Below are 14,095 nucleotides of genomic sequence, written 5' to 3' on the forward strand. Positions count from 1 at the left end.
GTCTGCTCCACACACAGAATCAAAGTTCTCACTTCTCTGGGGACTGTTATGAAATAAAGGCATGAGCATTAGTTACCAGTCAATAAAACAGCTAGTTGAAACATTCTTATCTTGGTTCTTTGGAATTATTTTTTCAGGAAATGCTTATACTTTCCAGTTACATGAGTGTTTGGAATATATTTTAAGGAAGATGGTGACAGTTCTTAGAATCTTATTTTTTGACACACTTAAAATATCAGGTTACAAAACAAATGAAAAATTCAACAATGCAAATATGTGATGAACAAATCCAAAACCCCTGGCTTCCTCACAGAACAATTGCTTATTAAATGAAGATGGTAGGCAAGTGGCTTCCAGAGAAAGCAAGTAAATACTGGAAATAGAAGGAAGGAGATGAATGAGTGTTAGAAAATGGAATGGAGGCAATTTAGCCCTTCAAGTGTACTGCACCATTCAAATCAAACTGTCCAATTCCTGCTCTCTTCACCTATGCTTCAGGATTATGTCTAGAAATCTATTCAATTCCTTCTTACATACAGTGACACCTTTCTGTGGTGAATAATTCACAAGTTCACCACCCTTTGATGGAGGAAACCTTATTTGAATTCTAAATAACTGATAATGACCCCTAGTTTTTGACAGCTTCAGTCAAATGAAACATTCACCCTGCATCCAGCCCATTTAGTCCTGTCAGAATTTGGAGCATTTCAGTGAGATCCCCCTGTATTCTGCTGAACCCCAGAGAAAACAGGCTAAATTGGTCCAGTTTTTTTATTATGATAGCACTGCCTTCTGGGGTGCGAGAACTGGGACGGTCTAAGGTGCCTGTTGGGCATAGTAGGACAGGGAATGATGGAGGCCAGGATAAGCAGAAAGGCAAGAGGGAATTAAAACTAGTTTCCTGCAGAGTATTTCATTCTGTCCTATTTACATGTTCCTTCTCCATAACCTATAGGTTAATTTCCCTCAATTACCTTTCTAATTCTCTTTGGATTGATCTAGTTACACTATTTCAGTGAATCAGAGTTCTCAGTTATTATCATTCTTTATGTAAAAAAATGTTTTTCCTTACATCCCAATTACCTTTGCCCTTTACAAGTCTTCACCTCCTACAATCTGAATCATCTGAGAATACTCTTCATTCACAAAAAATATATCCCTATCCCCTCAATACATTTCCAACAAATCATCTCTCAATCTATTTTACTCCAAGGAAAACAGCCTAGCTTTCTCTGTTGGAGATCAGAATTCCCTTGCTCCAGGAACTATTCTACTAAATATATGTAGTACAGTTTATTCAAATGGCTCATCTCAGGCTGTGGCACTAATCCAAAACCTCATTTCACAGTTGCTACTTGCCACAGCTGGATAGCCCTGAATTGCCAGATCCAGCTGAGCTGTCACAGACTTCCTCTTACTTTACAAGTCATTCTTTGATAATGTCCCTCACCTTATTAGTATATACTGTGCGAGAATGCAGAAGTCTTAATAGTTTTCTGAACTATGACAAAGTCAGGCATCTTAATTGCAATATCTAACTATTGAGGGGATAACTGTAATATCTCCTTCAATATCTAACCAATTTCCCCAATTTTCTCCCATATTATTCGCTACCACCAACTTGCATAATTTTGCTATATATTTATCACTTTAAGTGAACAATTCTTTTTCTCCCATTTCGATATTTGGGCTTATAACACCCTTGCAGACTGCCCAATTCCAATGATTCAGCATAAATTTCATTGATCATTCAATGATTCAGAACAAAACTTGATTTCTAAAGAGTAGAGGTTCCATGGAGCCTTACTATTAACCAGGAGATGGTGAACCCCAGGTTGAGAACTCCCTGAGTGAATCCCCCAATATGTTCTAAACTCTTCTCAGCATTTAGGATTTATCAAAATACCACCATGGTTGACCAAATCAATAGAGGCAGTCAAATTCTGATGTGCAATCTGGCAAAATACACAGCAGCTTGATCACTAGCTAAGGAGGTCCCATATGGATTCCAAATTTCCCCTCACATTATTCTATCTCAACCCAAGTGCCACAAACAACGTTATTCCAATGCCGGGAAGGGGAAAATCAACATGGATTCTAATATTTGTACGGACAATATAGACAGTGGGCAACGAAGGATGACGGGGAATAGCAATGATTTCTTTCTCCTTTACACTTGTGTGCTGGAAATGACATTAAATAATCTTGAATACAGTTTGTAGTCATGTATTCAACCACCATTTAGCGTCCAGGAAATACACTGCAGAACTATAATTCAAAGAAATAACTTGATATTAATTTAGATTCACTACCACCCTCTCAAAGCTCAAAGGTAATTTAGTCAGATATCAATAATTTTTGCTGTTGTCGAGTTTAATGTTTGCAAGCCAAAAAGATAGCAGTAAATGTTTCTGTTTTTTCAATATTACCAGGGTTTTACTCCATGTTCCTACCAGACAGCTTTGAAGAGGGGTGCACTGACAGAAGAGACTACAATGTCATTTATTAAACTTTATATTCAGGATGTAGCTTTTGCCATTCTTTGTCCATTTCACTGGCCTGTAGAGGTGATGGACTGTTACTCTTAACCATTGCTTGAGAGCAGAGGTTTCCAACCTTTATTATGCCATGGACTGAGGGTCTGTGGATCCCAGGTTGGGAACTCGTGCACTAGAGGTTGATGAAACTGAGTAGCTTGCTTGGTTATTTCAGTGGGTTTAAAGCTCAGTCAAGTTGGTATGGGCCATAGAAATATTCCTCCTCCTAAGCATCTCAGTTTGCCATTTTTCTGTCAAAGTAATGACATTATAGAAAATTTTAGATTTACTTATTTGTAGATAGTATTCTTTTTAAATTATAAGCAGATTTCTATTTTACAAGCTCCCTTAGCATAAATGGATTTTTCTTTGCCCAGATTACTTGTTTTGTAGAAAAGACAAGATAATGAATAAAGTGAAAGGACAATTTACACTTCTGTTCACACTGAGATAAAGAGCCATCAAGTTATTATGACTATGCAACATGGACAAAAAAAATCTCCTTTTAAAACAGAAGTATGATATTATGTATTCAACTCATCTAAGATAATTGTATTCTACATGTCATGCAACAGAGTCCCAGGAAGTTCTTACATAATGCTGAGGTATAAATAAAAACGAAATGCAGATGATTTGCACATAGCCAGGTTCCATAAACAAGGTAAACTTTGATCCAAAAACAAATTGACAGATTGAAGTATTTAAACAAAAGTAGTGCAGTGAATTTGACCGGGCAGTATTTGATGCTAACTCTGAATGAACAAAATTATAGAAGGCATTTTCCTTCTGGGTAGGAAAGGGAGAGAAAAAATAGACAAAATCAGACAGCTAGACTTCAGTCCATAATCTGATGATCCTCTCTGCTGAAAATAAACCAGAGCACAACACTCAGTCTGCCTTGAAGGGGGCAGGGTCAGATTAAATTACAAAACCCAGTAAAGATCACCACAGAATAGTTACATTTGCAAATGCCCTTTTCAGAACAAATTGTTTCACAACTAAACATCAATTCTTTCTCCTTGCCTTTCTCCCTTTTAAGTAGAAGATCAAGTTAGCATAATTTTGCACGATGAATCACTTGCTTTAACAAAAATAAACAACACAATGGGGTAAAGTAGTTAAATTATCTGTGACTCCAATTAATAAGACTTTCAAGTTTGATGCTCATGGAGTGTACTTGAGAAATGACTCTTCAATTTCTGCTTTGCTGCTTTGAAGAGGGTGAGGTCCACAAATCACCAGCCGGGTGTGAGCCAGTATTAATTTATAGACATAAAGTCTGCAAATATTGGAAATCCAAAGCAACATACACACAATGCTGGAGGAACTCAGCAGGCCAGGCAGCATTTATGGAGACACGGAAATGATGTTTTGGACAGAGACCTTTCTCCAGGATTGGAAAGGAAGGGAAAGACACCAGAATAAAAAGGTGGGGGGAGGGGAAAGAGGCTAGCTAGAAGGTGATAGGTGATGCCAGGTGGGTTGGAAAGATAAAGCACTTGAGAAGGAGGAGTATAATAGGAGAAGAGAGTGGACCATGGGAGAAAGGGAAGGGGGGGACCCCCAGAGGGAGGTAATAGGCAGGTGAGAAGTGGTAAGAGGCCAGAGTGGGGAATAGAAGGAGGAGAGTGGAGGGATTTTTTTTAATAGAACTGTTTCAATGTCATTGATTTGCTATAGTCTATTTGTATAATGTAAATAACAATTTTAAAGGCTTATCACATGAACACACAAAGAACATGATCCACTTTTCACATGAAAACAAACACAAGAAAATAGGAGCAACTTTGATGTGTGTTACTTGAATTTCCAGCAACTGCAGAATTCCTTGTGTTTGCGACAAGAAAACAGGAGCCACGAGTAAGTCACTTTTCGTACTATACAATATGACCAAGGCTGATCTCTGCTGACTTCAATTCCTCTTCTGCGTCAGTTCCACATTTCCTTCAATCCTATCTCTACCTTAAATACGTCAAATGACCTGGCCTCCACCAATCACAGTGTCAGAGAATTCTAGAGATTCACTGGCATCTACACCGATTTCTACACAACTCAGTTGTAAACTATTGGCCCCATATTTGGTAGCTATGTCTTCTTGTTAGTGATTCCCCCATTATGAAAACATTTCAACATTAAGTCAATGTTTAGGATCTTATATGTTTGAATAAAGTCACCTTTTACTCTTCTAAACTCTAAGGAATAGAAATCCAAACTGTCTAGCCTCTCTTGAACACAGCTCAAGGAAAGCAGCTCATGGTGAGCAGACTCACACGTATTGTTATCACAGGAAGAAATGGTGCAGTGATAGGCTTGGTCAGTGTTTATAGATATTTATACTGACTGTCCATATATTCATTTTTTTCCATCAAGCATATTCAGCTGCTGTGTTTGGACTTTCAACGTAACAGAAACTAGACATGTTAGCAAAACTGAAGCCCATGTGATTCATGAGACAATGGTTCTGTGTACTGAACATTGGCAACAGCATAGAAAGCAAAGAGTGATGCTGACTCACACAATACTGGAGGAACTCAGCATTTCCTGAGAGCCTCGGGCCGAAACAGCGACTGTACTCTTGTCATAGATGCTGCCTGGCCTTCTGAGTTCCTCCAGCCTTGTGTGTGTGTTGCTTGGATTTCCAGCATCTGCAGATTTTCTCTTGTTTGTGATGGTGACTGCATATTTCTCAAACTGGAAGGAAGTGTTCAGGCCCATGGGGTTCACTACTAGGAATAATAGTATTTTTTGATACAAACAAGAGATCTGGTTCACGGAATGCAAGATATTTTTCCAATGTATTCAGAAGATGCAACACAGAATTTAGCAAGCAGTGAAAAAGTAGTGGCAATTTTTTTTTGTTACAAAACCTCAGAATGTGGGTATCATTGGCAAGGCCATCATTTAATGTCAATTTCTAATTACCATTGAAGAAAATCTTGTATATCTGCATTTTGTGTGATCACCTTTTTCGGAAGTTCTGGGACTTTGACCCAGAGGTAATGAAGGAAAGGCAACACATTTCCATGTGCCCTACTACCACTGTCCTAGGGAATAGGAGTTATGGGTATCAGAGGTGCTGGTGAAGAATCCTATTGTTGCTGTTTTTATGATGCATCTTGTGAATGTGCACACTAATGGTTGTTCGTAACAAAAAAAAATAATAAAAATCTCCTTGGGCTTCTGGCTGGGTACAGGTAATGATTTTAACTGACATTTCGATGACAAACTCTGCCATCTTTTCTTTGTCATATATGTCAGGAAAGCACTGGATCCCTTTTCAGAAAAGTATCAATATTTGAGGAAGTTGATGGTGAGAGTTACTTTGACCTGGATGATCTTCGACCTCCTGGATACTCCTGGAGCAGCGCTCAGCATATCCTATCACACTTCTGACATGTCTCAGGTGATGGAAAGCTTTCAGAGCCAGGAGATGAGTCATTTACCAAAGGATACCCTGCCACACACCTGGTCTTATAATCACAATATTCATGTAACTGGTCCCATTGAGTTTCCGATAAATGGCCATCTTTTCAGGATATTAATAGAGGGGGAGCTTAATGATGGTAATTCCAGTGAATATTAAAGAAGGGTGGCTTCCTTAATGGTCAATAATGCCTGGTGCAACCCCCAGAATGTGCATGCCCTCAAATCCTTTTGTTCCCCAGATCTGGAGTACCTGGTGCTGCTGTGTACACATTTCTGGCTGCCTAGGGAGTTCACGGCAGTTATTATCACAGCTGTGTATATTCCACCACAGGCTGATACTGACTTGGCTCTCAAGGAATTGTATAAGACCATCAGCACCCTGGAGACTGTATACCTGGAGGCTACCTTCATTGTTGCTGGTGACTTTAACAGAACGTCGCTGACTAAAGTCTCTCCAAATTTTGTCAACACATCCAGGTGAGCACACGTGGAGAAAGCATACTCGACCACCGCTACTCTCCCTTCCGCAACGCTTACAAGGTGCTCCTTCGCCCCCCCCCCCCTTTTGGAAAATCGGATCACTCCTCCATCTTGTTGCTGCCAAAATACAGGCAGAAGCTGAAACACGAGGCAGCCATAGTTAAAACCATCCACTGTTTGTCTGTCCAATCAGCCTCCATGTTACAGGACTGCTTTGATGACGTCGACTGGAATGTCTTCCATGTTGAGGATGTCTCTGAGTTCACGGATAGGGTCACAATTTCATCTGGAAGTGCATTGAGGATGTTGTCCCCCAGAAATCGGTCAGGGTCTTTCCAAACCAGAAACCCTGTATCAACAGTTCCGTGCAAGCAGCACTTACCGTGCGACACACTTACGTTGCCGGTAATCAGCAGACACTCAAGAAATGCAGCTACAATCTGTGCAAAGTCATCAAGGCAGTGAAACGACAAGACAGGGACAAGGTTCAGACACAACTCTCCACCAACAACACACGCAGCTTATGGCAAGCTCTACACACCATCGCAGACTTCAAAGCTAAACGCAGTGGAGTTTCCAACATCGCTGCCTCTCTCCCAGACGAGCTAAGTCTTTTTTTTATGCTCGATTCGATGTTGCCAACATTTAGCCCCTGAGGAGAGCTGTTGATGTGACCTACAGCTTGATCATCTCTGAGGCCCATTTATGCAGGTATTTCCAATGAGTGGACAGTCGCAAGGCTGTCCCGCAACGGGTACTCAAAGTGTGCGCAGCACAACTGGCAGGCGTATTTAAAGCCATTTTTAATCTCTCCCTCTCCCAGTGTAGAGTGCTCTCCTGCTTCAAAACATTCACCATTGCTCCTGTACCTAAAAAGACCAAGGTAACATGTCTGAACGACTGGCATCCTGTCACACTCAGCTCAATAATAAGCAAATGCTTTGAGGGGCTGGTCAGGGACTACATCTGCAGCATGCTACCACCCACACTAGACCCTCTACAATTCGCCTACCAACACAACCGATCGACAGACAACAAAATAGCTATGCTCTACATATCATCTTTACATATCTGGAGAAGGATGCTTACGTGAGAATGCTGTTCTTGGACTGGTGGTGGTGGCACCGTTAGTCTGGCAAAACCATGGATCTGCACCTGGAAAGTTTTCCTTCAGTCTCTTTCCAGAGCATAGGCCTGGAAGAGGTTGTATGGAAGACTGGCAGTTCAGCATTCAATACCATAATTCCTTCCAGGCTCAGCAGGAAGCTCAGAGACCTCAGCCCTTACCCTGCCTTGTGTAGCTGGATCCTGGACTTCCTGTCAGATCGGTGGCAGGTGATAAGAGTGGGCTCCCTCATCTCTGCCACTCAACACAGGTGCCCCTCAGGGCTTCTTTACTCTCTGTATACCCATGACTGTGTCATCACCCACAGCTCCAATCTGCTAATTAAATTTGCTGACGATACTACACTGATTGGCCTAATCTCAAATAATAATAAGGCAGCCTACAGGGAAGAAGTCATCACCCCGACACAGTGGTGTCAACAAAACAACCTCTCCCTCAATGTCACAAAAACAAAGAAACTGGTTGTGAACTACAGGAGGAATGGAGATAGGCTAACCCCTATTGACATCAATGAATCTGGGGTTGAGAGGGTGAACAGCTTTAAGTTCTTTGGCATAAACATCACAACAGTGCCTCTTTCACCTCAGACATTTGAAGAAGTTTGGTATGGACCCCCAAATCCTAAGAACTTTCTACAGGGGCACAATTGAGAGCATCCTGACTGGCTGTATCATTGCCTGGTATGGGAAATGTACTTCCCTCAATCGCGGGACTCTGCGGAGAGTGGTGCGGACAGCCCAGCACATCTGTAGATGTGAACTTCCCACTATTCAGGACATTTACAAAGACAGGTGTGTAAAAAGGGCTTGAAGGATCATTGGGGCCTGAATCACCCCAACCACGAACTGTTCCAGCTGCTACCATCTGGGAAACGGTACCACAGCATAAAAGCCAGGACCAACAGGCCCCGGGACAGCTTCCTCTGCCAAGCCATCAGACTGCTTAATTCATGCTGACGCAATTGTACATAATATTTATTAGTTACTATAAATTGCACATTGCACATTTAGACGGAGAAGTAACGTAAAGATTTTTACTCCTCATGTATATGAAGGATGTAACTAATAAAGTCAATTCAATTCAATAAAATGTCTCTTATTGGAGATGGTCATTGCCTGACACAAGCCTTTGCCTACATGTTGTTCATGTCTTGCTACATACAGGCACACAAGAAAACTATGTTAAATCTTGGTAAATCATTCACTTGTTCCCAGCTGAACATCAGTCCAGGGCCTATACGTATGAAGGACAGCAAAGGCACTGGTGGAGCTGCAAAGTATATTTAACACCAGGAATGAAAAACATGGAAAGGCTGAAGAATTAGAGTCTATTTTGTTTGGAACAAAAGCTTAAGGAAAGGTTTGATACAGGTTTCGCATTTATTAGTTCTAGTGGCATATGAGAAATGATCAGAGCACAAAGGTTTAAAGTAAATAGTGAATGAACTAAAGGGCAGAAGAGAATTCTTTTGACACCATTTTGCAATTTGGAAATGATATGAAGTGACAAAGATTCAGCAGTATCTTCCAAAGGGAGCTTAATATTTACTTGAAAAGGAAGATGGCGTAGGTCTTTGAGGAAAGAGCAAAGAAATAGTTGTTTCAAGTTGCCAGCACAATGAACCAAATCTCAGCTATTATGTTGGCTTATTCTATGATTTTGTAATTTTACAATTAATCATACAGGTATCAATACCGAGTCTGATCTGTCCCCAGCTTGACATCCTGGTATTATTGAATCATGATCATAAATACAAACTAGCTAATTTCTTCCCATTCATGATGCAGCTACACATAGTGCTCTGCACTCATTGAGGCAGAGACCGACAAATAAACCAGGCACATTAGTTGCACCAAGACATGGGAAACTAAGTTGATGCAAACTTCAAATTTAAGTGATATGCCATCTCCAGACAAAACTGTGCTCTACCTTAATGACACAAACTCAGCTGATGTATACATTCAAATCCATGTTACAAACATCCTGTATCAGTGACTTCTTTCAATTTCTGTAGACTGATTAATTGGATTTTTAAGCATATGATTAGCAACAAAGAGAAACTGCAGAAACTTGAAGGGACTGGGATACAGGAAAAGCAGTATGACAACAGAAATATTAGGTTAAAAAAAATTATCTTGCTTTAGAGATGGTAACACCAAGGATAGCAGGCTGCCTGAACTCTTAACTTGTTTTTCCTTATAAATGTCATTTGGTTCCAAAAAAGAATTACTATTCAAACCTACATGTAACAAATTGGCATAACAAAATAAACAGAAGCAATTATCATGACAATACCTCTGTTGCCGGTTGTCCTCGCTGGTTCAAATCAAGATCCTGTGGTCGAGTAACCTTGTCAATGTCCAACGAATCCTGGCTTGATGTAGCAGAGGTAATACTGGATCGAGATGAAGTACTAGTTGAGCGGATATCTACATCACTAACGGTACCAGCTGAGCCTGCTCGTCGATGCTGACTGGTTACAGTGGGCTTAATCTCGAGTGTCATGGTGCTGGCCTGGCGTGCTGCTTCATCCATACTGAGGGAGGCTTGTTCCAGTTGAGCAGTGATATCATCCAGAGAAAGGTTGGAATGCAAAGATTTTGGGCTTCTGGCTGAAGATCCTTTCAAACTTCCATGTTTAGAAGTTGCTTGATTAATGGACTGTTTCTGAGCTGATTTGGTTTCTTTGCTGTGCACTTGACCAGGTACCACCTCCTTGAGGGATTTTCTCATACTGTCTTGTCTGGAGGGTTCCTTACTGATACTGCTGAGTTCCTGTTCCATAGTGCAGAGATCTGCCATGAGTGCATCCAGATCCACTCCATCACCTTGGCTCAGAGCCTCTGAAAGAAACACAACACATACAAAATTAGACAAAGAAAAAAGATGCTCCTGTAAGTTTCTATAATCCTCAGGAATTATGCTGACTTCTGACAAACTTCAACAAGAGGTAGAAATGTGGCGTCTGGATTGGACAAGTCCTTTCTGGAGTGAGCTCAAAGTTTAAAGTAAATTTATTATTAAAATATGTATACCATATACAACCTCAACATTCATCTTCTTACAGACAGCCACAAAACAAAGAAACACAATAGAATCCTCAAAAAAAAACACACAGAACAAAGACTGACAAACATCCAGTGTGTGAAAAAAGAACAAACTGTGCAAACAATAAAAGTAGGAAACAAATAATGCACATGAACCACTGAGTCCCTGCAATGAGTCCATAGCCATGGCAAATGAAGCTGGTCCAGGAGCTCCATGGGTGAAGGGCAACAACTACTCCCAAACCTAGCAGCGTGAACCCAGCACTGCTGCACCACCTGCCCAATGTTGGCAGCGAGAAGAGAGGGAGACGAGTCAAACCCAGGCAGGTGGGACAGGCTCAGGTGGGGGATACTTGGCTGACACAGAGAAGTGAGCTGGACACTGATTCGAACTGTGCCCTTTTGAGAAAAATAATGCTCTTAAATCTATATTCCTCTAACCTTGAAACTTCAGGGGATCTGCATCAATTAGGGAATTTATCTTGACAAGCACAGAGAATGGGGGTAGGATGGGGTGGGTAAATGAAGCAGAGGCTGACATTTATGTCACAGTGTTTTTAATCTTATATGAAATAAGTAGAAAAGTAGCGGCTTAGGAAAACAAGCCCATGTTCGTACAAAGCTTATAGAATGAGAGAAAGTTGCTCATTACCCCACCCAGTAATAAGCATCATATCACAAGGCAGTAGTAACAGAATTACCTCAGGTTAAACAAGCGGGGAGAACCCTAGGTATATAAAGCTGTGTAGGGAAGCATCCATCCACCTCAGTGCTGTGCCTCAAAAATTACATTGACAATAAGTTATTCTCATCTTCAATTTCCTCACACTATTTGATTCTTGTGTTTTGCTCAGTGGAGGCACATGTTCAGTCATCTGGCCAGTTTTTCTTAGATAAATATCAACATTCTCAGTTTGTTGCTCAAAATGGGGACAGAGACTAATGTACAAAGGTAAGAAAGGTTGACAGCCAAAGCCCATTTTATATTTGCAGTAGGTACAAATACAGGCAGCTTTCAGTAGAGGTCACTAGACAGCCTATGTGAAATTGCTCCAAATAGCTATGTCACAAGCAAAGGCAAATGCTTTGAGAGTACCAAGAAAGACATGAAATGCAGATTTGCATCAGCAGCTAAGGATTGGTGTTTACCTCAGACACCAAAGGGAAAGGTTATGGGTTTTCCTGACATTTAAAGGAGTAAAATCCTGCATTTGCACTGCATCTTTCAGGGCACCCCAGAATGCTTTACATTTAATGGTCCTTCTCAAGTATACAAGTAAAACATTATGGATGCTGAAATAAAGGTAAAAGCTTCTGAAATATTCAGCAATATAGCATATAGCAAAGGGGCAGAAAGTATTTTAGTTCCATGATTTCAAGAGAAACTGGTGAGATCCTACACCCACCCAACTCCCACCATGTTTGCCTGTTCCTCCATCTGCAAATGTTGCCTGATCTGCTGAGAACTTACAATAACTTTCATCTTTCTTGCTGAAACATGATCACACCCAGATTACCTGCTTAAGAAATTATGACAAAAGGGGGGAAAAAAAGAACAGATTCCAATGAAAATATGAGGCAGGAATCAAAGAATGGTTGCACTGAATTGACAAAGGCTTGGGAAGTGGTTAGCACAATGTTTTACAGTACCAGCAACTCGGGTTCAATTCCCACCACCGCCTGTAAGGAGTTGTACGTTCTCCCCATGACCACATAGGTTTCCTCAAAGTGCTCTGGTTTCCTCCCACAGTCCAAAGTAGTACTGGTTGGCAGGTTAATTGGTTATTGTAAATTGTCCCGTGATTAGGCTAGGGTTAAATTGGGAGACTGCTGGGCAGTGTGGCTCAAACGGACAGAAAAGCCTATTCCGCACTTCATCTCAATAAATTTAAAAAATGATGAAAATTAAAAAAGTAGTAGGAAATAGATCAGAGGCAAAAGCAGAGGACCAGACCCTAATTTGACAGCAAAATGCACTTGCAAATAGATGAAAGGAAAATTCCTTACGCAGTCTTGGCTGTGCAAGAGATATGTTATGTATACGCTACAAGCAAACACAAGAGAGAGAACATGAGGAATCATTCAAAGTTAAAATTATTCTGGGATCTAGATGAAGCAACAAAGAAATGTTATTTGATCAGCTCTTTGTATTCATCTAAATCCAATGTATAGTTCAGATTTATGCTCATTTTCATTCCCTTGTCCAGGACTGTGGGAAACTAATGATGGTTTCTGCATTGATTTGATCAACCAACCAACAACAGAGAAGATATTGACATTGTGTGATGCTACTTGTGCAGCTAAGGGTAGCTAAAATTACATTTATCAAAATAGTTTTAAAATTTTTAAAACAATATTTTTATTGAATTTTACATATATTTCACATATACAAATAAACAATAATAATAATTAAACTGAATAGTGAAACATGTCCTCATGTTTTTCACAATCAAAGGAAAAGGGAGATACCATTTCACATACTTAATAAAGAAATAAAATAAAAACACATCAGAAAAAAACTGTTGAAGCACTCACCAACACACAGCTATTTCAAAATGACTGTGCACCTTGACGTCCAAGAAACTCCAATAAAGGTTTCCACACATTTTCAAATTCTCCTGCCCTTCCCCTGGTTATGTAAGTCAGTCTCTTCAATATAATACAAGATGCCATCTCCTTCACCCATATATGTATCGAAGGTATATCCATTTTTCTCCAAGATAAAGCTATCATCCTCCTGGCCTGTAGGAGTCCAAAGTCAATTAAAGTTGACTGTTTTGGACTAACAGTAAAGTTCTTTGGACTTGTGTTCCTGGTACACATATTTTTGCTTGGTGAGGCACCTTTACTCCAACAATCTCAGATATAGTCTGAACAACTGCTTTCCAGTATTTTTTTAAATTTAGGACAGTCCCATACACAGTGAAACAGAGTACCCTTTTCTTCTAAACATTTAACACAAGTGTCCGGGATGTCAGAGGTCCAACGGTTTAGTTTGACTGGGGTAATATAAATTCTCATTAACCACTGATATTGTAATAGCTTCATTCTTGTATTAATTGATTGTTTTTTGGGCTTTTAAGCATACCATTTACCACTCAGTTTCTTGTATGTCCTCTTGAACATCCAGTCTCCATGCCTCTAGCCTGTCAATGGTAGACTCCTTATCATATGACATCAAAGCTGTATAGAATAAAGAAATCTGACTCCTCCTGTTTAGGTTTAGATGTGTAAGATTTTCAAGATGTGATAATGTTGGTTCAGATATTAAATGCTTCTATTTTGATAATATGAAATGTCTCGGTTGCAAATATTTTTAAAAGTTTTTTTTAGGAATATGGTGTTTCTGACATAATTGATCAAATGTAGTATGATTACCATTCATATAAAGGTCCTCTATTTTCTGCACACCTTTGTCTGGCCAGATTCTGAAGCCACCATCTGCTCTTCCTGCCCTGAAGTTTGTGTTGCCCCATATT

The 14,095-nt window shown here is 40.2% G+C and overlaps 1 protein-coding gene across 9 annotated transcripts in view; it reads right to left on the reverse strand.

The window, feature by feature from the left end:
• Positions 1–14,095, reverse strand: part of raph1a (Ras association (RalGDS/AF-6) and pleckstrin homology domains 1a) — a 197,605-nt gene that overhangs the window by 82,948 nt on the left and 100,562 nt on the right. For all 9 annotated transcript variants that reach the window (XM_063051742.1, XM_063051745.1, XM_063051747.1 and 6 more), the window contains one exon: positions 9,865–10,412. In XM_063051742.1, the coding sequence (XP_062907812.1) occupies positions 9,865–10,412 (548 nt within the window). The remainder of the gene's footprint in view (positions 1–9,864; positions 10,413–14,095) is intronic.

The sequence above is a fragment of the Mobula hypostoma genome, chromosome 6 (genome assembly GCF_963921235.1).
Source record: "Mobula hypostoma chromosome 6, sMobHyp1.1, whole genome shotgun sequence".
NCBI classification, from domain to species: Eukaryota; Metazoa; Chordata; class Chondrichthyes; order Myliobatiformes; family Myliobatidae; genus Mobula; species Mobula hypostoma.